Below are 24,658 nucleotides of genomic sequence, written 5' to 3' on the forward strand. Positions count from 1 at the left end.
AAAAAACATGGCCATTGTGCTCAAACCATAGGATAAAAGAGTTAGAATAAGGGATTTTGGATTGTATGTGTGCTCTGTTGATAACTTTGCATGGATTATTTGGCAATGTAACCACAGTATTTCCAGTCATTCCAGACAGCTGCTTATCCATGCATCATATACCACATCATGGCTTTGCTCTTCAAAAACTGCAACCTGTCTCATCCTTTCTTCTACTGTTTATCTGAGTGTGTTGCAATCATCAAAGGCAAACAGTCTTCATAAAAATGACAATATAATATGTTCTTGGTGTTGTTGAATGAGGCTGTGTTGTGATAAGGAAAATGTTGCGGGGCCGGAATGTCTTTCTTTGTCAGCAACTGTGGATAATTACATGCACAATCAATTTTTTAGTTGTTGTTACATGGGGAAGTTTGTCCTATTTTACCTCTTTCACTTTCTTGGTGTTTTTTGTTCTCTCTCTCTCTCTCTCTCTCTCTCTCTCGTTCTCTCTGCCAATCTCTCTTTCACACTGAGCTGATGAACATTATATAGAGCTTTGAAAGGAAGCACCTCAAGAATTCATCTCCAGAATTTACCAATTCATCTCCATTTATTGCTGCACATCTGCTTCCACTCACTCAGACTTGAATTAATTTTACTAAACCTTACTAACACTTGCGGCTACATTTTATATATTTTTCTCTTTTTCTTACTAGTATTTGCAGCAACCACTGCTATACTCTGAGTGTGTGTATATTATGTGTGTGTATACTGTATGTGGTTGAATTCAGGTTGATTAGGACACTTTTTGCCATTGAGATGACTGGGGGAAAGTGTCCCACTTTCAATCAAGAAGTACAATAATTAGTACATTTAGTATATATATATATATATATATATATATATATATATATATATACAGGTGCTGGTCATATAATTAGAATATCATCAAAAAGTTCATTTTTTTATTATAAATTATTTTTAAAAATGAAACTTTCATATATTCTAGATTCCCTACATGTAAAGTAAAACATTTCAAAAGTTTTTTTTTTAAATTTTGATGATTAGAGCGTACAGCTCATGAAAGTCCAAAATCCAGTATCTCAAAATATTAGAATATTTCCTAAGATCAATCAAAAAATGGATTTGCTAAACAGAAAAGTTCAAGTTCTTTAAAGTATGTTCATTTGTGCACTCAATACTTGGTCGGCAGCACATATTACAGCAAATGACTTGCTCCTAGCACAAATTACTGCATCAGTGAAGTGTGGCATGGAAGTGATCAGCCTGTGGCACTGCTGAGGCACTATTGAGCCTTCAGATCATCTGTATATTGTTGGATCGACTGTTTCTCATCTTTCTTTTGAAAATATCCCATAGATTCAGGTCAGGCATGTTGGCTGGCCAATAAAACACAGTAATATCATGGTCAGCAAACCACTTGGAAGTAGTTTTTGCACTGTGGGCAGATGCTAAAGTCCTGCTGGAAAAGGAAATCAGCATCTCCATAAAGCTTGTCAGCAGATGGAAGCATAAAGTGCTCCAAAATCTCCTGGAAGATGGCTGCATTGACTTTACACTTGATAAAACACAATGGACCAACACCAGCAGACGTCACGGCCCCCCCAAATCATTACTGACTTCAGAAACTTCACACTAGACTTCAAGCAGCTTGGATTCTGTGCCTCTCCAGTCTTCCTTCAGACTCGGGGACCATGATTTCAACATGAAATGCAAAATTTACTTTTATCTGAAAAGAGGACTTTCGACCACTGTTCACTGTCCAGTTCTTTTTCTCCTTAGCCCAGGTAAGATGCTTCTGACGTTGTCTCTGGTTCAGAAGTGGCTTGGTAGTCCTTTTCCTGAAGATGTCTGAGTGTGGTGACTCTTGATGCGCTGACTCCGGCTTCATTCTACTCATTGTGAAGCTCTCCCAAGTGTTTGAATCGGCTTTACTTGACAGTATTCTCAAGCTTGCGGTCATCCCTGTTGCTTGTGCACCTTTGCCTACCCAATTTCTTCCTTCCAGTCAACTTTGCATTTAATATGCTTTGATATTTCACTCTGTAAACAGCCACCCCATTCAGTAATGACCTTCTGTGACTTACTCTCTTTGTGGAGGGTGTCAATGATTGTCTCCTGGACCATTGCCAATTCAGCAATCTTCCCCATTAGTGTGGTTTCAAAAAACAAAAGATACCCGGAATTTATACTGTAGGGATGGTCATTTAATGAAACTCAAATGTAAATATTCTAATATTTTGAGATACTGGATTTTGGACTTTCATTAGCTGTACGCTCTAATCAACAAATTTTAAAAAGAAAACTTTTGAAATGTTTTACTTTACATGTAGGGAATCTAGAATATATGAAAGTTTCATTTTTTAAAATAAATTACAATAAAAAAATGAACTTTTTCATGATATTCTAATTATATGACCAGCACCTGTATATATATATATACACAGACACATCCCCACTTTCACAGTCAAGAAAAAAAGTACAATAATAATTAGTACATTTTCAACCTCAAAAGGGAGCATATATACCTCCTTGCATTAAAGCATTCTCAACCCATGTTTCCTGAGCTTTATTCACAAAATATTACAGCTCGCTTTGAAAACAACAGCGTGGTCTATTGATAACATTATAAAATGTACTGTCTGCCTTATTATGTTGAGGTTAACGCATGATAATAGCCTGAAACATGCGTATTGAGTTTGCGGTTTAAATCTGCTGTTAAAAAATAGAGTTATAAGAAGTAGCATTTAAAGGACCACATTATGTCAGAACAAATTTCCTAGAAAATAATGTGCCTGTGATTATTGTGTTTTATAAGCTTATTCAACCGAAAAAATATAATTGAACTAAAATGATAAGTGTGTGTGCGTATACATTTTAAGAAGCAGTCTTTTCAAGAAAATAAAGGACAGAAGCGGACCACAGAAATACTGGTGATGTGGTGCCACCTGTCTCCTCCATTGCTTTGCCTTCAGGCTTGTGCAAAGCCAAAGGGTCAGAGTCACAGGTCACACACAAAGGTGAGATATAACTTTAATGAAACCTGCTGCGTCTCTGTCTGACCCATAAAATCATGTCTTAGAGCTGCCAATCCAATAATGTCTGTCAAGAAAGCAGGTAAAGTGGGAGCATGATGTTTTTTCCACCACCTGTTCATTCCTATACATAAACATGTCTGTAAATATACCAGAATCGTCTTCATTTGAATTAAGATCCTCATCAGCATCAATCAAAAACATCAAAACAATTCCCAATTTCCCAAACAGAATTTTAGAGTGGTGGGAATTTATTGATGAATCTTTCTGCAGGTTACAAAGATGCCAGTAAGTGGTGACAAGTTACTGTCTTTATATTAAACAAGTTATTGACTGGTTCATTCAACCGATTTGTTCAAAAACCTGAATCACCCTGCGTTCCATTCTGAAGGGCTAATCCCTATGCCTTAATCCCTTCGGAGGGTTTACCCTCCAGAGTGAGAGCTTCGAAGGGATGAAGGGTGTAGGGGACCAAAAAAAACTGTCCCTTGGAATACATTTCTGCGTCATCTTGCCGAGCCAATTAAGAAGGCGCCGTCATCGTAAAATAGAGTGCAACAGTTGTGTTCCAGAAGTTAAAACTCCATTCTGTCACGGTTTGTAGTAAACACGCTTACGAAGATGAAGGATCAAAAGTCTTTAATCTAATTCTCAGGCAACACAGGATAAACTTCCACAAAGCATTGACGAGGCCAGACAAACTGAATAGAAACAGAGAGAACTTAAGTAGAGATAATGAGGTGCACACAGCTGAATTGAATGACAAATCAAATTAACAACCATGACAACAAACTCGACTCAGGAACATGGTGCAAACTGAAAAACAAAGTCCAAATGGTGCATGACTGTGACACATTCATTTTCTTCATAGGGAAACTGATTTTTAACAATATCTTATAAACCTTTAAATACAGCCCTACTGTGAGCTATATACAAAGATGTTTATTGATGGTATTTGCTTCTGTTGAAGCTGTCAGCCCATGTTATTTTTAAAATAATAGTGTTTAACTTTGGAATTTGTGGTGAAAAACTACATTACCCATGATGCTGTACAGAAAATTGCACCAATCAGAGAGTTGCCACAATCAAAACTGCCAAAAGAGCTCTTTTGCTCCACCCACTCCCAAATGTGAAGGATGTAATCGAGTCAGCCTCCCTCCTTTCAAAATACTCAAAGGGTTAGTTCACCCAAAAATTAAATTTCTGTCATTAATTACTCACCCTCATGAATGCCAGCTCATTGTTGGCCGGCTCCTGCGTCAGCATCACACGCATGCGTCGTATACAGCGTCGTGTATAATACTGAGCAGCCGTTCTGACGTAAACACGGAAGCGCTGAGCTGCGATTACTACGTCAACTACGTACAAGGCTGACAGGGAAGAGGAAAAATTGTTGAATAAAGTCGTTATTTTTGTTTTGTTTTTGCGCACAAAAAGTATTCTCGTCGCTTCATAACATTAAGGTTGAACCACTTTAGTCAGGTTGACTATTTTAACCATGTCTTTACTACTTTTCTGGACCTTGAATGTGGTTATTTCATTGCTTTCTATGGGAGATAAAAAACCTCTTGGATTTCATCAAAATATCTTAATTTGTGTTCTGAAGATGAACGAAGGTCTTGCGGGTGTGGAACGACATGAGGGTGAGTAATTAATGACAATAATATACAATCAACATTTTTGAATGAGTAGTTTTATATTTATCCATCGTTTTTAATTCGATTATGCTGTTTGCAGTGCTTCATGGGATTGTAGTGTTTTCCCACACTAAAGCCATTAAGTACACAGTCTTTGTATTTTGGTCCAATTTTCAAATACTTTTTTGCTTCAAATCAAAGTTTGTAATGTTATGATTCACCACGTAGCTGGTTGGCTTGGTTCAGACTTTTTAAAAATCCCTATGGGAGAAATGAATGGAAAAAATACTTCCCGGAACTAGCACTGTTGAAAAAGTGTCCGGGCACTGTTGTACCCTATAGTGTACACTGCTAGCCTGAGCAAAGATTCATGAGAGCGAAGTATCTATCAGTTGTACCCTTCATTCTGAAGGGCCCTTTGAAGTGGCCAGTTTTGGACAGATTTAGAAGGACCCTTCAACATGGCGGCAATGGTTGTTCTCACTCTTAAGTGGCCGTCAAAGGAGGATTTATCCAATTTAGAACACAGCCTCATTCAGGTACAACACAAGTGAGCCAAGTTATAATTTTTTTTAATGTGTCTTTGTTACAGTGTAATTATACAGTTAAGTACTGAATAATATTAGTAGTACAACATGTACTCACTATAAGGTTAGGGTTAGTTTGGTTTAGTGTTAGTTGCATGTAATTATGCATAATTTACTGTTATTACTATAATAAGTACATGTAACATGTAACAAGGACACTGTAAAATAAAGTGTTACCGTGAGCCATTGAATCATTCATTCAATCACTTCATTTAAAAATACTGAATCATCCAGGAACGAAACCACTGCTGTTCAGTGTTGTAATGGTTCTGTTGCGTCTTCGTTTGGAACAATTTTCATTGGTGGAGCAAACAACAAAGTAAACAACAATGTAACAGTAATACAAAGCATTATTGTATCTAAAATGTAGGCTAAGTTACTCAATATATAAACTTCTTGGTTATTGAACTGTTGTATAAAATCACACACACACACACACACACAAATTGGTCTATACTGTATTTATACTTAAGGTTGGTTGTCTGAAAAAAAAAAAGGCAGTTACACTCACTTGCTCGCAAAAACGTCTGATGTGCAATTATTGCTCTTGTTTCTACTCCCGTTCACTGTGTTTGACTGGTTAAACGTGTTACATAAAAGCCTTTATGTTAAAGAAAAGAGTCCTAAGATAAGAACGTCAAACTAATTTCGCTCCACTCAAACACCAATTGTCTCTTTTCTCTCTTTTTTCCACCTCTCCCTCTCTTTCTCCTTATCTCTTTCTCAGAGCGGTTTTACAGTGTCTTATTAATCTATAAAAACCTAGAACTTCACTGTTTTGTAATGTTCTTTTGTTTTTATGAAACAGTCTGTTTCTATTCTCTCTTCATAATTGTTATTTGACACTGTCCATTCCTTGAGTCATGGTTGTTGGCAAGGACAGATTACTAACTGAGCCAATGGGCCTCCATGAGAGGGCCCTTGTGACCAGACACCTGAAAACAAGCTACTGCAAATGTAAAATTTATGTAGTTTAGAAATACTGAATGTATGCCTGTGACTAATGGTGCAATGTTGTCCTTATAGCACTAAAAGTGCTTTCTGAGCATCTCATTACTAATGAGGTACATTTTTGTTTCTTTTGCAATTTATTACACAGGTGTTTATTCTCGCAACTGCTACTTTATATCTCACAATTTTGACTTCATATATCTGTGGTGTAATTGCTTGTTATTTGGAAATAGAAAGTGCTTCTAAAATGTGTAGACACCCCTTTCAGAACTGGCACGATTTCTTTTAAAAATAAGAGGAATCATAAACGCTACAGCCCTTATAAAATATTTGATGTAACATATCAGATTATATCATAAATAGTTCTCGAAACAAATAACAGTATTTACACAAATAATCCTGTTCAGAAGTTGGCATAGCCTTGTTTTTGAACAGGATCATTTATATAAAATATTCTTTTGTCTTGTGGAATATATGTAAATATCTGTATGCAGCTTCTCGCAAGAAACAATTTATAAAAAATAAAACATTTAAAATGTGCTTTTAGTAGTTTAAGGTATACATCCTTGCATTACATCATATTCCATCCAAGTTACATGTGTTTTATTCACAAAATATTAATGAAAACTTTGAAAACATAACAGTGTAGTCTATTGATAACACTATAAAATATTTTTTCCACATTAATATGTTGAGGTAACTGCAAATTGAGTTTGGAGTTTAAATAGTTTGAGTTGCAGTTAAAACAAGTCACAGTTAAAAGAAACAACTGAATTTACACAAATCATCATGCTCAAAGGTTCACATAACCTTACTTTCGAACAGGATCATTTGTGTAAAATAAATTGTCTTGTGGAATATATGCAAATATCTGTCTTGCAGTAAGTACTATAGCCATGACCAAAAGTATTGGCGGAGTTGATCACAATTTGTGGGCTTCTGATTGTTCACTCGCCTTTTGAGGATTGACCACAGGTTCTCTATGGGATTTAGATCAGCAGAGTTGCCTGGCTACAGATCCAAATTTTCAATGTAATGATCTCCGAAGCACTTCATCATCACTCATGCCTTGTGATGTGGCGCTCCATCATGCTGAAAAATGTACGAATTGTCACCAAATTGCTCCTGGATCGTTGGGTGAAGTTGCACTTGCAGGACGTTTTGATACCATTCTTTATTCATGGCAGTGTTTTTGAGCAGAATTGTGAGAGAGCCCACTCCCTTTGGATGAAAAGCAACCCCACACATGGGTGGTCTAAGAATGCTTCACTGTTGACACGACACAGGACTTATGGTAGTGTTCGCCAGTGTTGGGGAAAGTTACTTTTAAAAGTAATGCATTACAATATTGCATTACTCCCTGAAAAAGTAACTAATTGTGTTACTTAGTTACTTTTTATGGAAAGTAATGCATTACTTTTGTCTTACTTTTACTTACCTGGGCTGGGCTTGCTTATTTGCTTATTTTAACAAAGTTCTATTTTGGCAAAGACCCTTTCACACCAAAAGTGAAATGAATAAGCCTCAGGCTTAAGGAAGTGCAACCTTACACCATGTCTACACTGGACGCGACCGTTGTCGCTCACGTCACATCAACTAAAAGCTGTCTACACTGGACGCAACAAAGCGCCCATTGCAAATCATTTGTCCTTCTTGTCAGTATGTCATAAAACGAATAAGGCATCAGTTTACTGTTGGAGATTTGTTGCTCATGTCGTGTCACATCCAGTGAAGACAACATCACTGATTATAATGGGCTCTATTGTCTTTTGTCGAGTCGCATCACGCCGCTTGCGTCCAGTGTAGACACGGTGTAACTCCAGATTTCTCTCAACATGGGGACAGGAGAGGTGTCAGTCTCTAAATGGGAAAACAAAGTAACTTGAATTACTAAAAAGTAACTCAGATATATTGTTGGAAATCTAAAAGAATGCGTTACTTTACTAGTTACTTGAAAAAAGTAATCTGATTACATAACTCGCGTTACTTGTAACGCGTTACCCCCAGCACTGGTGTTCACCTTTCCTTCTCCGGACAATCGATTTTCCAGATGTCCCAAACAGTCGGAGGGAGGCTTCTTCAGAGAAAATAATTTTATAACAGTTTTCTGATGTCCAATCCTGGTGATGTTTTTCTTGGAGAGAAGTGGCTTGCTGCCCTTCTTGACACCAGGCCGTTGTCCAAAAGTCTTCACCCTGACTGTGTGTGCAGATGCGCTCACACCCACCTGCTGCCAATATTAAGCAAGCTCTGCACTGGTGATGACACGATTTCATAGCTGACTTTTCAGGTCCTGGCACTTTCTAGACACCCTTGGACATCCTGAAGCCTTTTTTGTTGCTGTTGATCCTCTCTTTGAAGTTCTTGACGTTCAGGTGCAACATTATTTGCAGCAATTTCTTTGCATGCAAGGCCATTTTGATGCAAAGCAATGATGGCTGCAAGTCTTTTTTTGGAGGTAACCATTGATAACACATGATCACGATGACTGGAAGCACTTATTCCCTCATTTTATAGCAATCAGTCTGCTCTTATAATCCAATCAGAACTATAGAGTGATTCTACCCAAGTACGGTGTTCACAATTTCCCATACGCTAAAGATATGATTAGTGAAATTATAGAGCTTTTCATACTGCGCTTAACCTCAGGTTATCGACGTTCTAAACAGATGAGGGGTTAGCACTGCTTTTTACTGGGGGTTATGAAACCGTGCTCCGGAGCAGGGTTAACACAGCTTTTGTGGTGTTAACTCCGCATTGTGGTGCCAAACTTGTACAGTGTGAAATGATGCGGTGTTAGAATGTTACAACTAGATGCTTAGCAACTGACAACCAATCGCGTACATTATATTCACGCGCTTTGGGCAGTCATGGAAACACTGTAACTGCGTAATGTATATAAACAGTCTTTTCTGCGTATGATAGAAAAAAATGTCAAATTGCGATGGAAAACGCGACAATTGGAGTGAAGAAGAGACCGTCATTCTTACCTTTATAGTTCGAAAAGTTCATTCAGAAAAAAAAAATTGATATTACAGTCAGCAATGAGGACGCGCAATGCTAGAGCTTTTATGTAAACAGGTCACATGCTGCGTTTTTGTCCAGTCAGAAACCAGTTAGCACCGCTTTTTACGCAGGGTTATGAAACCCTGCTCTGGAGCAGGGTTAGTGCCGCTTTTGCGGTGTTATCCCCGCATTGCGATGCCAAACTTATACACTATTTCAAGTGTTAATAACCCTGTAGTGTGAAAAGGCAGCTTATGAATGCCCAGGATTAGGCTAACTGTTAACCCCAGGTGTAGTGTGAGCAGTGTGAAACACGAATAATAATAAATACAGGTTGTTCAATGGTTATGCTAACGTTTACAACTTACAAAAACTTGTGACAAGTGGAGGCCTCCAATGAAGCTGTTGCCCAAGGTCTTGCAGGACCATATAATCCATCCTTGGCGGTTGGTCTTCAAAGTCAGAGACCACCATCAGAGTGCCATCATGTGTCTGAGGGTATTTGAGAGAGTGTGGATTCAGTATGTGGGCAAATTGGAGTGTTTTGATGCAAAAACGACAGAGATCATCTTTTATTACTGTCAAGCAAACTTTTATTGATTTTGCACAGCTGCGTGATTCTGTGCTGGCTTTTGTCTCCCCCCTTTACACTCATGGGCACGGCGTGAATAAATAACGCCACCAATCCCACAGTCTTCATCTCTGCTCCCTCACTCCTCCTCTTCCTTTTTCAATCCTTCAAAGCACCACTGAGCAGAATAAAGGATTGGAGAGGAGCAGAAGCACCACGAGTCACGGCCACAGTGCAGACCCAGCGTCGATTTTCAAGCTTTTTAACAAAGAAATTGAAAAAGCAATTGTCTTGACGCCCTTTTAGGTCTCACTGCTTTGATTCCAGGTAATTGATGTTGTTCTTTTCAACATCACACAACATAGACTCTGACAATTGTGTGGCAATCTGTCAGGCGTATGGGAGACTGAGTAGAGAAACTCTTAAAGCGACACTTTACGAGGCTTCAACGAAATTCAAAGTAATATAAACAGACTAATAATAAAGTCTGAACAGAATCAAGAAGTGCCTTGTGATTCATAGTTTACTGGACAGTTCTTGACTTGGTATAGCAAGTATGCAGTTTAAGTAAAACTAATAAAGTATTAATAAAGTAATAAAAACTTGACTTCTTGAAATAAATCGATTGACAGCTGCTTCGTGTGACGAATCTGAGCTATAACCTAACACAGGGGTGAATATTTTTCAGGTCTATTTTCTACTCTCTTCAGTTCTTCCCCAAAGCCTGTCAATCACGGCACCATGGTGACTCCTATAGCAGTACATCAGTTGCTCTAAAGACCTCAGAAGGTTTCCATGGCAAGGAGATTAGACTTGTGAGGGGGTATATTTTGAAGTTTTCCTTCTTTCCTTGCATTTTTCTAATGGTCTCCACTGACGGGGAATTTGTGAAGTGATTTCATTGTGTCTAGTCTTTAGATTAAGGTCATCGGGAAGACATAATTAATACAGCGTAGACTGATAAAAGCATATTGAAGGCATAATGACACTAAAGGATCTGTGAAGTTAGGCATCAGGGTTGATATCAACACACACACACACATGCACAATCATCAAACACTCGCACTAAATCGATATGTCACCTTTCAGGTCAGACATCATCCCTTCCGCTAGCTTACTCCAGTGTTCTCTTTGGACACAGGTGTGTGTTTGTAGATTGTTTGCGTGTTTAAGACTTCCCTTGGACACCTGCTAGGGTCAAAAAAGAGACAAAGTGTGTCATAAACAAATAAAGCCACATCAATAATCTGAATCACAGCAGTTCGTGATCTCTGCTCTGACAGACTTGGGTTATTCAAAAAACATGTTACGATACCGTATGGTCGTCTTAATCACTACTGTGATTACTTGCTCATTTCAGCTCAGAATTAAAATTCATGCACTGTATCACAGCAAGGAAGGGAATTAATCTGATTTCAATGTGAATCACTTTAGTGGCGCAGATCTGCTGAATCTAATCAGATTAATTAAACATTTACACCAGCTCCCTTTATATGTAATCCTGTCCCGATTTTCTTCTACGTCGTCTTTCAAAACCTCAGTCAGATGGTAATTTTATATTTTGTTAATAAACCGCTGCTTCTCATTTTTCATGCGATGCATTTTTAATGAGTTCAAAGAGCCTTTTTGATTTCTTCTTTCATTCTTTTTTTAAATTAAAGAAGTATATGGAAGGAAGTGGGACAAAGCAAGAGTTTCATTATTGTGGACTTATCACATTATCACAACTCTGCATGTATGTGTGTGTGTGTGTGCGTGTGTGTGTGTGTGTGTGTGTGGGTGTATTTAATTAAGCAATTTTCCCTCCAACAAGTCACTTCTTTTGAGTGCATATGATTGGAAAATTTATATTTTAACTGCAATGCATTTCATTATTTGATGCATGCAGCCAAGAGGCCACAGGACCTGGTTTGTGGCAATCTAAAGGATAAAATCACTTTGAAGCAAATATGGTATATCAAGTATCAAGAAACTCTCATGGGATTTTGCTGGATTTCTTAATATGTTCTCTTTTATCAATTCAAATAGACTTCACAATACATTTATTCATTCAAACTAAAAACTCTAATGACAAATGGTTCTAAATGCACCAGATTAGAGTTCTTGGAACCCTGCTTTTAAAGGGTTAGTTCACCCAAAAATGAAAATTCTGTCATTAATTACTCACCCTCACGTCGTTGCACACCCGTAAGACCATTCATCTTCGGAACACAAATTAAGATATTTTTGATGAAATCCGATGGCTCAGTGAGGCCTGCATTGCCAGCAAGACAATTAACACTTTCAATGCCCAGAAAGGTACTAAAGACATATTCAAAACAGTTCATGTGACTACAGCGGTTCAACCTTAATGTTATGAAGCGACGAGAATACTTTTTGTGCGCCAAACAAACAAAATAATGACTTTATTCAACAATATGTAGTGAGGGGCGATTTCAAAACACTGCTTCATGAAGCTTCGAAGCTTTACGAATCTTTTGTTTCGAATCAGTGGTTCGGAGCGTGTAGCAAACTGCCAAAGTCACGCCCCCCAGTGGTGAACCATTGAAATTTTGAAACACTTATGACATAACGAAGTCTCATTTACTGAAATCACGTGACTTTGGTACGCGCTCCGAAGCACTGATTCAAAACAAAAGATTCGTAAAGTTATTCGCTTCATAACATTAAGGTTGAACCACTGTAGTCCCATGAACTGTTTTAAATACGTCTTTAGTAGCTTTCTGGGCATTGAAAGTGTTAACTGTCTTGCTGGCAATGCAGGCCTCACTGAGCCATCGGATTTCATCAAAAATATCTTAATTTGTGTTCCGAAGATGAACGAAGGTCTTACGGGTGTGGAACAACATGAGGGTGAGTAATTAATGACAGAATTTTCATTTTTGGGTGAACTAACCCTTTAAGGTTCTGTAATGAACAAGAGCCATTTGCAGGAAATAAAAACCTTAAACCCCAAAACAATTTAAGCATATTCAAGGGGTCTAAATAAAAAATCTAGTTCTTATTAATATCATTAAAGAAACATATAATTAATAATATATATATTCATTTTTGGAGATATTACACGCTGAAAATAAAATTCTACATAATCACCCTCATGCCATTCCAGTTGAATATGACTTTCTTTCTTCCACAGAACACAAATGAGGATGTTTTGAAAAATGTTCATACTGCTGTCTTTCACACAATGGAAGTGGATAGTGGCCAGGGCCTGTCAAGTATTAAAAGTAGTCTATACACCTTCTGAAGCCGACTGTGTGCGAAAAAGACTCAGATTTAAGTGGTTATGGCTAAAAGTCTTGGTCATCATTTACTTTCATGATGAAATAGAGCTGCTTGGACATTCTACTTCCTATGGATTGATAGAAGAAAGAATGTTACATTGTTTGGAAAGACAAAGGTGAGTAAAGCATCCAAACTATCCGTATGAGGAATGTTTCTCTGTTTAGAGTGAATGTACAACTTTGCAAAGAACATCGGCCAACCAGTGAACTTAGACCCACTTCATGCTATGTTTTCTCCCGCTCTCAGTGTCTTTAACTGATTTCTGTGTAACTAAAGATTTGAAGCTGAGGGATTTGGAGGAGGAGGACAAAAGAGAAGGAACGAATTAAAGATATCATTGAAGAGGTAGAGAGGCGCAGGGTGCATAATATAATACGATCTAAATGAGGCTTAATATAAATAGAGGACCAGGCAAAGAGCGGCAGTACAAAAGAGACTTCTAAATAAATCAGCGAGGTATTTTCAGAGTGTTGGTGGCAATGAAAAATCTACCAATGAGCCACAAGTTTTATTTCAAGTGTGGTAATGAGAAGAGTCTGTGTTTGGTTTCATCGCCGGTGTTTTCATCACTGACGTCACCAAAGGCAAGTCTCACAGGTCACACACACTCGCATTTGCACATTTCATGAGACAGACAGATGTTCTCAAGAGCAATTGAGTGGAGATGCATATCAGAACAGAGGAAGAGAGTAGGAACATATAAAGAGGAAGTCGTAACGAATCCAATCTAATGGAATCTTGAGAAGCTTAGGATGAGTCATAAAACATTCACAAATACAAATACAGAGTAGCACATTCAAAGATATTCTGAGATTCAACACACACACACACACACACACACACACGAGTGGAAGACAGAGCTAGTCATGCCCAGTACATACAGCAAACCATTCTAGTGGAACTGTACCAATGATTAGGGGTGAAATTGTTTCTTCTTTCTTTCTGCTCCTTGAACAGAAAACGATTGAATGCAAGCTACATAGCCTGCAGAGTTCACAGAACACACAGCCCTCTGTGTCTCATAGATAGAGCACAAACACTCTTTTAATTACGTACTTTAATTGCTATTATTGTTCTGAACGTTACTAAGTAGAGAAGAACAATTTAAAGCCAATTCATTGAAAACAAAGACACTTCTCTCTCACATAGTCATGTCAATGCTGGTGAAGCAAAGCAGAGGCATGTGTGTCACTACTGACCTCTGCTGGTCAAATGTAGATACTATATCAGTAATTTACCAATTTAAAGTCACAATATGTAAGAATTTTGGATTAAAATATCCAAAAACCACTAGAACAATGTTATATATATTGTTGACTTGTGTACTTACATTATCCCAAATGTTTCCAAGAATGTTTAAATCCACAGAAATATAAAATTTTAATCAGGACACAGAACATGTCCATGCTTCGCCTATCAATTACATCATACCTGCATTACCCTCGATTTTATTATACAGTTGAGCAACTGTTTGGTTACATTCATCGACAGAAAACTAATCATGTTATATAGCTCAACACAGTAAAGCCGGGGACACACTTAATGATTGTAAGGCCGATTTTGAATGTAATTTGATACTTACGACTGATCATGCCCAAACGCGCCGAGTCAGAGTCAGTTGCTTTCAGTCTGTGTTTGTTTAAATTCCATGTGGAAGTTTTTTAATGTGTTTCAGTCGAAGGAAACAGTCTTTGTGTGTTGAGCTCAGTCTTAGAATGTTTTAGCTAGTTGTTAATTGTGTCCACGGTTTAAGTCTATTGTTAAAATCCTGTTTTCTTGATTTACAGCGAGTACCATGTCTAATATCGATCTAGCCTACTGCAGTGTGCAACAAGTGTCTCATAGTAGCCGCCAAGCGAACACACAGATTAGCATTATAACAACTTTCAACACACAAATGCATCTAATATGATAAAACAGCGCTGCGCTACCCCACATACGCATGACGGGAAGAAGCGAAAGCGCTCGTCTGTGACATAATAAAAGCTTTACTGCTCTCGAGCTGTGTGTCGCGCTTGTTTCTCATTATCAATCGCTCCAACGGCCTCATTCTGCTGCAATAGCTGTAAACGTGAAGACAACACCTCCCATGATTCCGCGAAATCAAGGCGTCATCAAGCTAGGCTTTTGTTTTGAATAAGCGACCTCTAGCAGCAAAAAATTACATATTGTCCCTTTAAACATGAATATTTTTTCACACTGCAGGAAAATTTAAGTGAAACTCAAAAAAGGTGATTAAAAATGGCATAAAACTAAAAAAAAGGCAACATTTACAAAACTAAAATATACATTAATACAAATTTTGACCCAAAATCTTGATCTAGTCAGATCACATCAGTGTATATACACCGATCAGGCATAACATTATGACCTCTGACAGGTGAAGTGTATGACACTGATTATCTCTTCATCACGGCACCTGTTAGTGGGTGGGATATATTAGGCAGCAAGTGAACATTTTGTCCTCAAAGTTTATGTGTTAGAAGCAGGAAAAATGGGCAAGCGTAAGGATTTGAGCAAGTTTGACAAGGTCCAAACTGTGATGGCTAGAAGACTGGGTCAGAGCATCTATAAAACTGCAGCTCTTGTGGGGTGTTCCCAGTCTGCAGTGGTCAGTATCTATCAAAAGTGGTCCAAGGAAGGAACAGTGGTGAACCAGCGACAGGGTCATGGGTGGCCAAGGCTCACTGATGCACGTGGTGAGCGAAGGCTGGCCCGTGTGGTTTGATCCAACAGACGAGCTACTGTAGCTCAAATTGCTCAAGAAGTTAATGCTGGTTCTGATAGAAAAGTGTCAGAATACACAGTACATCGCAGTTTGTTGCGTATGGGGCTACATAGCCACAGACCAGTCAGGGTGCCCATGCTGACCCCTGTCCACCGCTGAAAGCACCAACAGTGGGCACGTGAGCATAAGAACTGGACCACGGACCAACAGAATAAGGTGGCCTGGTCTGATGAATCACGTTTTCTTTTACATCACGTGGATGGCCGGGAGTGTGTGCAACGCTTACCTGGGGAACACATGGCACCAGGATGCACTATGGGAAGAAGGCAAGCCGGCTTTGGGCAGTGTTCTGCTGGGAAGCTTTAGGTCCTGCCAACTTTGCAAACTTAAGCCATGCTGCCATGTTTTTTAGAGAGAAGAGGCTTTCTCCTGGCAACCCTTTCAAACATGCAATACTTGTCCCGTCTTTTTCTAATTGTACTGTCTTGAACTTTATCATTTAACATGTTAACTGAGGCCTGTAGAGTCTAAGGTGTAGTTCTTTGGTTGTCTCCAATTTCTGAGCATTACACTGTCTGATCTTGGGGTGAATTTGCTGGGACGTCCACTCATGGGAAGATTTGTGTCTGTTTTGAATGTCTTCCACTTGTGAATAATCTTCCTCACTGTAGAATGATGATGGACTTCACATTGTTTGGAAATGACCTTGTAACCCTTCTCAGATTGATGGCAGCAACAATTGCTTCTCTAAGATCACTGCAGATGTCTTTCCTCCTTGCCATTGTGTTAACACACATCTGAAGGCTCCAGACGCTCAAACTGCAGAACTTCAGCTTTTATAGAGGTGATCACACTTGCTGGTTATCAGTTAATCAAAGTCATTTGATTAGCAGTGCCTGACCATTACTTAATCCCTTTAATTCCTATGTTAACAGTAAGGGTGTCCTGAGCTTGTCACCTATGGCTTTTCCAGTTTGGCTTTATTTTTGCTAAATAAATAATGACAAAGTGTGATATGTGTTGTTATTAATCTGAGGTTTTATTTTCCAAATTTTAAGACCTGCCAAGGACCAGATGATTTTTTTTAAATTATGCCCTGATACAGAAAACCATGGAATTCAATAGGGTGTCCTAACTTTTTCACATAACTGTGTGTGTGTGTGTGTGTGTGTATATATATATATATATATATATATATATATATATATATATATATATATATATATATATATATATATATATATATATATATATATTATAGCCACATACTTAGAATAAAATAAGGGTTATGTTGACTCTAAAGGTGTGTGCTAACCTAATGTTTGTAATGGCATCGAATCATTGATCATGTGACATGTATCCTATTGTGTGTGCTGTTCACATGTATTGCCAATGCCACTGGGGTCCAGTCTCTGGTAGCCTTCTGCCAGTGAGCTGAACCCAGTCAGGCCTCCCATAGCCGCAAAAGGAACAGCTCTGCCCACTGGATGACCCCGTGTCATGCGCTCTTCCCTGGTTTCAACCACCGTCACATGGGTATATCCAGGCTGACCACATCCGCAAGTGAATGGACTTCGATAACCAGTACAGTGAGTGCCTGCATGTGTAAACAGGTAACTTTAAGACAAATGGAGACTCATTTTATGTTTTATTAAATGCTTATTTGTAACATGATATATTATTTTAGCTTTCATTTAATAATATGGGATGGAATAGTGCAAAACTCACATTTCTTGCACAGGTGCCCTGTAACTTCAGTGTGCTCACTGGTTGTGTGTTTGCATTGGCAGCGTACTGGTTTAGAGCCGTTGATATGAACGTATTCATAGGACACACAGTGACAACCTTTGACCCTACAGGGCAGGAGTATAGGCCTTTCCTTTGGCAACTCCTCAAAGTCTGTGCAGTGTTGTTTATACCTGAATGAAATAAAAACATACATAGAATAATCTGTTTCTGCATGTGTGTGTGCATCAAGTATGTATATGACTGGTGAGCCATACCTGTGTGTACAGAAGCAAGGTGTCTCTGGTCCAACGAGTATGCAGTCTATCTGTCCCGGGATGCCAAAACTGACATAAAGGCGGTTCCGTATTCTTCTTGGCACCACCGTCTCTTTGTATTTCTTGTATTCATCCTCTGAAAACATCCTCCCTCTATCATCTTCCCCAACAATCCTTTGCAAAACATGATATTAAATGAGGTCACCTTTTTTTAAACTGAGAAGCTTATTACGTGAAATGCAAAGAGATGTACAAATCACCATAACACGAAACAAACAGAAAATGAAAAGATCAAAATAAAGTAAATTTTTTAATAGAGTTTAGTTATCAGCTTACGATTTCCTCAAACAAACCCACCTTCTGTATTCTAAATAGGCCTCCACTGCATTGGTTGCATGTTTGTCAATACATATCTTTTCCATTTCACGGTGATTATGAGTCCATTTTATTGTTTTGTCTGTTGATATAAACTACAGTCTCGCGCTGCAGCACTAACAACTGACAGCTTGTTTGGAAGACTTTTCTTGGCGTCTGTGTTTCTAGGCAACGACGAAACAACAGTGATCAGTTTTCGTAGTCTACGTAGTCTAAACCAGGTTTAAAAAAGAGTAAAAATATGCGAATGTAAAAATCTATTCAGTAATAATTTAATCAGCCTACACTCGTAACCATTTTATTGTGTCTCGAATACATTTGTACAAATGGACTACATTTCCCATGCTCCTTATGACATTTTACGTGAGTGCGTGATACAGCGTGATACGATTCAGCGATTCGTTTACGTTATGACGTAGTTGAGTCATCGCATTGCATGGTCCTGGTGTGGCATATTTTATATAACCTATTGTAAATCTTACCAATAAATATGTAGGCATATACAACTGTCTATACTGGTTTTTAAGTCATTTACAATCTAAATATAATTAGCATTAACAGTAAATAATACAAAAAATGCATATCTGGCTGATTTTTTTTTTTTTTTTTTTTTGCCCATTTTAATAACATGCAGTTTTGATCAAATCATGTTATACGATCAAGTCGTACAAAATCATATTTTTATTAGAACGTTTTATTCGTACATGTCTGCTCTAACTTTTCTGTCCATCAGTCACACACGAACATTACAAATGATTCAAGAACCGCTCGAATTATTTCTGTTCGTTTCGTATACGAATCGTTCAGTCCAATGTGAAAGAATTGTTCAGACGATGTTGTGAACCGATTCATTGGAAGGATTCGATTCATAAGAACAATTCATTCACAAACCGGACATCGCTAGTGCGTAAAGTGACGTCGTACGCAATAGGTTGTGTTGTCACCGCAGGGAAATACTGAACATTTTCTATGTTTGTTCCTAGTTTCCCCACATCAGGCGGCTCCGAATGATGAGCTGGCATTTATTTTAAGGTGGTTTAGTTATAAAATAGTTCGCTTTTTACTTTATACAGAGACGCCTGCCTTGAAGTTCTTCTGCAGTTTGAATTATGTTTTAATATTACTGATTTTTTAAGGCTGCCATGCAAACGTGATAGGAAGATGTCAACAATTTGGAGTCAACGAAACTGTCACCTTGACTGAAGTATTTAAGGTAATTTCTACATGAGTTATGTTACTGTAGTGGTTTCATCAGGCTGTTCCAGCTGTTTAATGTCTTTCCCACCCGGCCTTGTCTTAAAGCGATAATAGTGTGTGTGTGTGTGTGTGTGTGTGTGTGTGTGTGTGTGTGTGTGTTATAGTAATACAGTCTATTGCTTATCAGTCTGCAGACCGTGAAAGCCGAGTGAAAATGATAAAACGAGCACGTGTCGATGTTTGATAGTCCAGCCAGAATGCTAAACGGTATTTGATTTGCTTATGCTGCTTGCCCAATGTCAGTAGTCCCATTTTTCTGTTTATGCTAACCTTTTCTCAAAGACAATATCATTCTAGCTTTATGATAACATCAACAGCTAAACTGAGTTAATAAATAACTTCCTGACATTGCTTAACCTATAATCATGATCTTTTCAGCAAGGCATAAAATGTCTGACCGTAGCGCTTTAACCCAGTTTTGTGCTGTAATTCCTATCTTAAATTTCATGTGACTATGCTTTGACAGCCCTGCAAACGAAAACAATAGCTTGACAGGGTGGAGCACATGGTGTAAATGCCCTGTACTTTGATCACTCTTTGTTTATGAAAGTCACAAGCTTTAACATTTCATCTTGACTAATATAATCAATGTGCAAAACACTACATTTATATTTTGCCAATATTGTGCTGCTGTTTTTGTGGTGTAGAGAATTAAAAGTGGTCATATTTCTCCCTCCTGCATTATTAATTCATTTAAAGCATAGTCTCAGTGAGTGATTTGTGATTGGATGGAGAATAGTAATGTGACCGTAATGAAAGAGTGACGACAAGGTTCCTATTCACTTTGGATGGAAACGTAATTTATTCATGCAAACTGAAATCGGAGGCTTTGCAAAATAAGTGCATGTTCATAAAATGTTGTTATTATTATTATATATGTAAGGACAAGTACCATTTAATATGATTAATCCACATATTTTTGTTTGTTTTTGTGTGTGTGGTATTTTACAGATATTCCTGGCACCTGAACTCCATTGATAAATATAAACCAATCCACCCCCACCCCCCACCCGCTGCCCACACACACACACACACACACACACACACACACACACACACACACACACAATCCATCCATCTTCCACCCTGTTAATTTCCTAGGCAGAAAAAATGACCAAACAATTGCATGAGATCAGTGACCTTATTACCCAGTCTTCTCCCCATTCCTAACTTTTACCTCCACTTCACTTTTTCACGACTGAATTATTCCCAGCCCTGAACTTGACAGCCTCTTTTAAACCTGTCCCCACCCCATCCCCTTAACCCAGGTCACATCAGACCTGCAGCATTGCCATGCTGGGCTGTGTTCTGCGTAGGAGTATGTCTCACAAACTGAGTATGTTTCTGGTGCTCTTCGGCCTGGCCTGGTGTGTGCTGCTGCTTCACTACACCGTCACACAACCACGCCGGGAGAGCAGCGCAGAGCTTCGCCAACAGATCCTTGAGCTCAGCCATCGCTATGTCAAAGTCCTTAGCGAGGAGAACCAGAACCCTTCAAGGCCCCATGGCACTTCCATGGCAGGATATGGTAAGTATTTATTATTATTCATTTTTAATCCCCCTCATGTTGTTCCAAACCTGTATGCTGTTTTATAGTGTTAAAAAGCATTGTAAATGTATCATAAAAACAGTCCATACAACTTTCCCACTGTAGTCTAAATAATTTTTTGAAGTCATACAATAATTTTGTGTGATAAACAGACCAAAATTGATGTTTGTGGCAAATGTTATTGGTTCCCGTGTGTCTTTTAACCAAACAAAGTTTTGCAGTTTTAACTCATTACTTGAGTTACTCGTTTAACTCGTTACTTGAGTGACAATTACATTACAGTAAGGGTTAATTAATTTACATTTGTTAATAAAATAGCTATCATGAACTAAAATAAAACAAACTTTTTTATTATAGCATTTATTAATCTATGTTAATGTTAATGTCTTTTTTCATGTTAATATACGCAGCTTAAAAATATTAAATAAATATATATTTTTTTAAAAATTACTTATTAAGATCTGTAAAAACAATGCTTGTTCATTGTTAGTTCATGATATCTGCACTGTGTTCCAAATTATTATGCAAGTGACGTATCAGTGGGATTTTAGTACAATAAACATTCAGATTTTAGTTTTTCAAAGAAATTGTTTGTTTGTTTGTTTTATTTCTCCGTATCTTTTTAGATAACTGGTATCAATCTTAGACAGGTTTGTTAAATGGTTTGCCAGGCCTACTTAGGTAAATGGAAACCCTACTTAAAGATGTTGTTCCGCATTACTAAGCAAGTCACAGTTCTCATGCAATATGGGGAGGAAGAAAGATCTTTCTGAAAATGAAAGCATGAAATGGTGCAATGTTATGCAAAAGGCATGAAAACAACTAATACTGTGTGAAAACTGAATGCAAATTATCAAAATATGCAGAGATTTGTGAGTGATTTAGAGCACAGCAGAACTCTGTCCGATAAAGGCTTAAAGTTTCTGTAAAACAAGTTAATTGTATTAAAAGGACAGCTGTAAAAAAAAAAAAAAAAAAAACACTGTTGAGCAGCAGGTATTTGAAGCTCCTTGTCTTTGGAGTCTCAAGAACCTCTCCATGCAGACTGGCAGTTATGTGTAAAATTGCATTTCAGCCAGCCCTAACCAAACCTCACAAAGAGAAACATTTACAGCGGGTGTAGAAATACATTTTCAAACAGTTTTATTGCTGCTGTGTTTTTTGCAGCATGGGATAGTGCATAGTTCATTGTATTTCAGAAGGCATTATCCTTCTTTTTATACCAAAGCTGAAAATGGCCAGTTATAAACTCCATATATCTTGCAGAAGTCATTTCGACACCCTCAGAGACCCTAAAGGGACCTTCCATCTCACTTCCCAATATTCCAGCCCAAATCATCACCCACCAGCTCCCTGCTGACGTCACAGTCTTGTTGGAACGTGGTGGCCACTCACCAACCATCCAGAAATCCATCCATTTAGACCATACATTGTAGTACAGTATTCGTCAGTGAATAAAACTTTTTAAAAATTTCTACGCCCACTGTAAATGTTTCTCTTTGTGAGGTTTGGTTAGGGCTGGCTGAAATCCAACTTTACGCACAACTGCCAGCCAGCATGGAGAGGTTCTTGAGACTCCAGAGACACCAGGAGCTTCAAATACCCGCTGCTCAACTCTGGCTTTTTTTTAAATTTTTTTTAATTTATTTTTTTATAGCTGTCCTTTTAATACAACTAATTTTTTTCACAGAAACTTTCCTTAAAAGTTCTGCTGTGCTCTAAGTCACTCACAAATCTTAAGATAGTTTGATAATTTACATTCACTTTTCACACAATATTAGTTGTTTTCATGCCTTTTACACAACATTGCACTATTTCATGCTTTTTATCTTTAGAAAGATCTTTCTTCCTCCCCATATTGCATGAGAACTGTGACTTGCTTAGTAATGCGGAACAACATCTTTAAGTAGGGTTTCCATTTATCTAAGTAGACCTGCAAACTGTTTTGTCTAAGATTGATAACGGTTATATAAAAAGATATGGAGAAATAAAACAAACAAACACTTTCTTTGAAAAACTAAAATCTGAATTTTTATTGTACTGAAATTCTCCTGATATGTCACTTGCATAATAATTTGGAACACAGTGTAATGCATTAACTAATATTATCAAGTTAACCTTATTGTAAAGTGTTTTCTTTTATGGTTTCCATTGTAGTAACACTTTACAATAAGATCTCATTTCATTTGTTAATGTGTTAACTAATGTGTCGTAAACTAACAATAAGCAATATATTTTTTACATTTATTAATCTTTGTTCATTTTAGTTAATATAAAAACAGTTAGGTCATCGTGCATTAATGTTATATAAAATACAGCTTTTGATTTTAAAAATGTTGAAATTAACATTAAGATTAATAAATTCTGTAAAAAATATTGTGTTAGTTCAAGTTAACTAATGTAGTTAAACCTTATTGAAAAGTGTTAACATGTAATTCTATAATTCTTTTACATTATCTTTTATAAAATATGAACATTATTCAAATTCTTTCATTTATTAATTATTTAATTAATTATTTATTTTTTGCTCGTGAGGCATGAAAGAACAGAAAGAACAGCCTACTTAGCATTCTGGATGGGTGTGTCAGAAAGAGGTTTCGAAATAACATAATACTAATCCTTCCATTATCTCTTTTTGCTGAAGCTGACTTGAAGAGGACAATTGCTGTGCTGTTGGATGATATTCTCAACCGTTTGGTGAAGCTGGAAGGGAAAGTGGAGGCTGCTGTGAACGCTTCCGTGCACAACATCTCCCATCCTGCTGGTGGTGCCAGCACTCTCCTTGCTGCCAAAGTTACTGTTTCCAGGCCCACCAAACAAAATATGCCTGGCCACCGGCCAGACAGGCGTAGTAACCCTCTGCACTTCCTGCCACAGTTACCTGACAGGCCACATAAGCCAGACTCTTTAAAATAACTAACTGTGGCCATGGACATCTGTGTCACTACAGCAAAGACTGTTCAGAGATTAAAAAATATATATATAATAATTTTTTTTTTTTTTTTTTTTTAATATAGACTAAAGCAGCTTTTAGACATTTTTTTTTAGTTGTGCTCATGAGCTTCAGCTTGATTGTTTTGTCTTTTATTCATGGATCAGAAATATATTTTATAACTTATGTGCAATATGGAATATAAGACCTGAGAGAGTGATAGTCTTCTGTTAAAAACCTCATCCTGATTTTTTGATATACATATGAGTGTTTCATAATGTATTTCCATGTACAGCATCATCTCCACAGCTAGCTACTGGTGTGTAGTGCACTTAAATGGATTCCTGGGCAAAGGCGCCTTTTAATTGTTAGGATTACATGCGTTTCTACGCATTAACTGTTAACTGTGGAGAAAATGAGCTGATCCAAAGAATATTCTCTGTGAATAGTTGATTGATGTTCTATTGCAGGCTGATTCGGGTCAGGATTTACCTCAGTTGCTGAATCTCAGCAAATAACTGAATGCAGCATTCAGCTTTCAGAAGGAACTCTATCCCAGATACCATAACTCAATCCATGCAATAAAAGATGTACCAGACTTCATTTGTGTCCATGCAAGAGTTAAAAACAGATTTGTGCTATTAACATGATCAAATGAAATTGGAAATTTATACAAAGTCCTTTAAATAATACAATGGTTTATGTACTATGTCATTACAACATTATTTATTTTGGATAT

The 24,658-nt window shown here is 37.6% G+C and overlaps 2 protein-coding genes across 5 annotated transcripts; one reads left to right on the forward strand and one right to left on the reverse strand.

Annotated features, from left to right (window-relative positions):
* Positions 1–17,042: 17,042 nt before the first annotated feature.
* fam221a (family with sequence similarity 221 member A) lies at positions 17,043–18,955 on the reverse strand. Its single transcript, XM_051872614.1, has 4 exons — positions 18,164–18,955; positions 17,807–17,980; positions 17,532–17,722; positions 17,043–17,400 (listed from the first exon to the last, which is right to left on the reverse strand). Exons 1-4 carry the CDS (start codon positions 18,226–18,228, stop codon positions 17,165–17,167), a joined length of 666 nt encoding a protein of 221 aa, XP_051728574.1. The 5' UTR covers positions 18,229–18,955; the 3' UTR covers positions 17,043–17,164.
* A 123-nt stretch (positions 18,956–19,078) lies between these two features.
* ccdc126 (coiled-coil domain containing 126) lies at positions 19,079–24,522 on the forward strand. 4 transcript variants are annotated; one of them, XM_051872618.1, is made up of 5 exons: positions 19,079–19,213; positions 19,318–19,394; positions 19,566–19,645; positions 20,390–20,966; positions 23,632–24,522. In XM_051872618.1, exons 4-5 carry the CDS (start codon positions 20,732–20,734, stop codon positions 23,901–23,903), a joined length of 507 nt encoding a protein of 168 aa, XP_051728578.1. In that variant the 5' UTR covers positions 19,079–19,213; positions 19,318–19,394; positions 19,566–19,645; positions 20,390–20,731; the 3' UTR covers positions 23,904–24,522. The 4 variants fall into 4 exon arrangements, with proteins under 4 accessions (XP_051728578.1, XP_051728577.1, XP_051728576.1 ...); XM_051872617.1 differs by lacking the exon at positions 19,566–19,645; XM_051872616.1 differs by having other exon boundaries at positions 19,111–19,394.
* The last annotated feature ends 136 nt before the right edge of the window (positions 24,523–24,658 follow it).

The sequence above is a fragment of the Ctenopharyngodon idella genome, chromosome 19, assembly GCF_019924925.1.
Source record: "Ctenopharyngodon idella isolate HZGC_01 chromosome 19, HZGC01, whole genome shotgun sequence".
Lineage (NCBI taxonomy): Eukaryota > Metazoa > Chordata > Actinopteri > Cypriniformes > Xenocyprididae > Ctenopharyngodon > Ctenopharyngodon idella.

What these genes read in the sequence shown, in the direction of transcription:
- fam221a (XM_051872614.1), bottom strand. Translation starts at nt 18,228, where the DNA reads ATGGAAAAGATATGTATTGACAAACATGCAACCAATGCAGTGGAGGCC. An exon ending in GCCTATTTAGAATACAGAAG is followed by an intron (nt 17,981 to 18,163) that starts GTGGGTTTGTTT and finishes TGTTTTGCAAAG; the next exon opens with GATTGTTGGGGAAGATGATA. An exon ending in CCTTGCTTCTGTACACACAG is followed by an intron (nt 17,723 to 17,806) that starts GTATGGCTCACC and finishes TATTTCATTCAG; the next exon opens with GTATAAACAACACTGCACAG.
- ccdc126 (XM_051872618.1), top strand. Translation starts at nt 20,732, where the DNA reads ATGCTGGGCTGTGTTCTGCGTAGGAGTATGTCTCACAAACTGAGTATG. An exon ending in CACTTCCATGGCAGGATATG is followed by an intron (nt 20,967 to 23,631) that starts GTAAGTATTTAT and finishes TTTTTGCTGAAG; the next exon opens with CTGACTTGAAGAGGACAATT.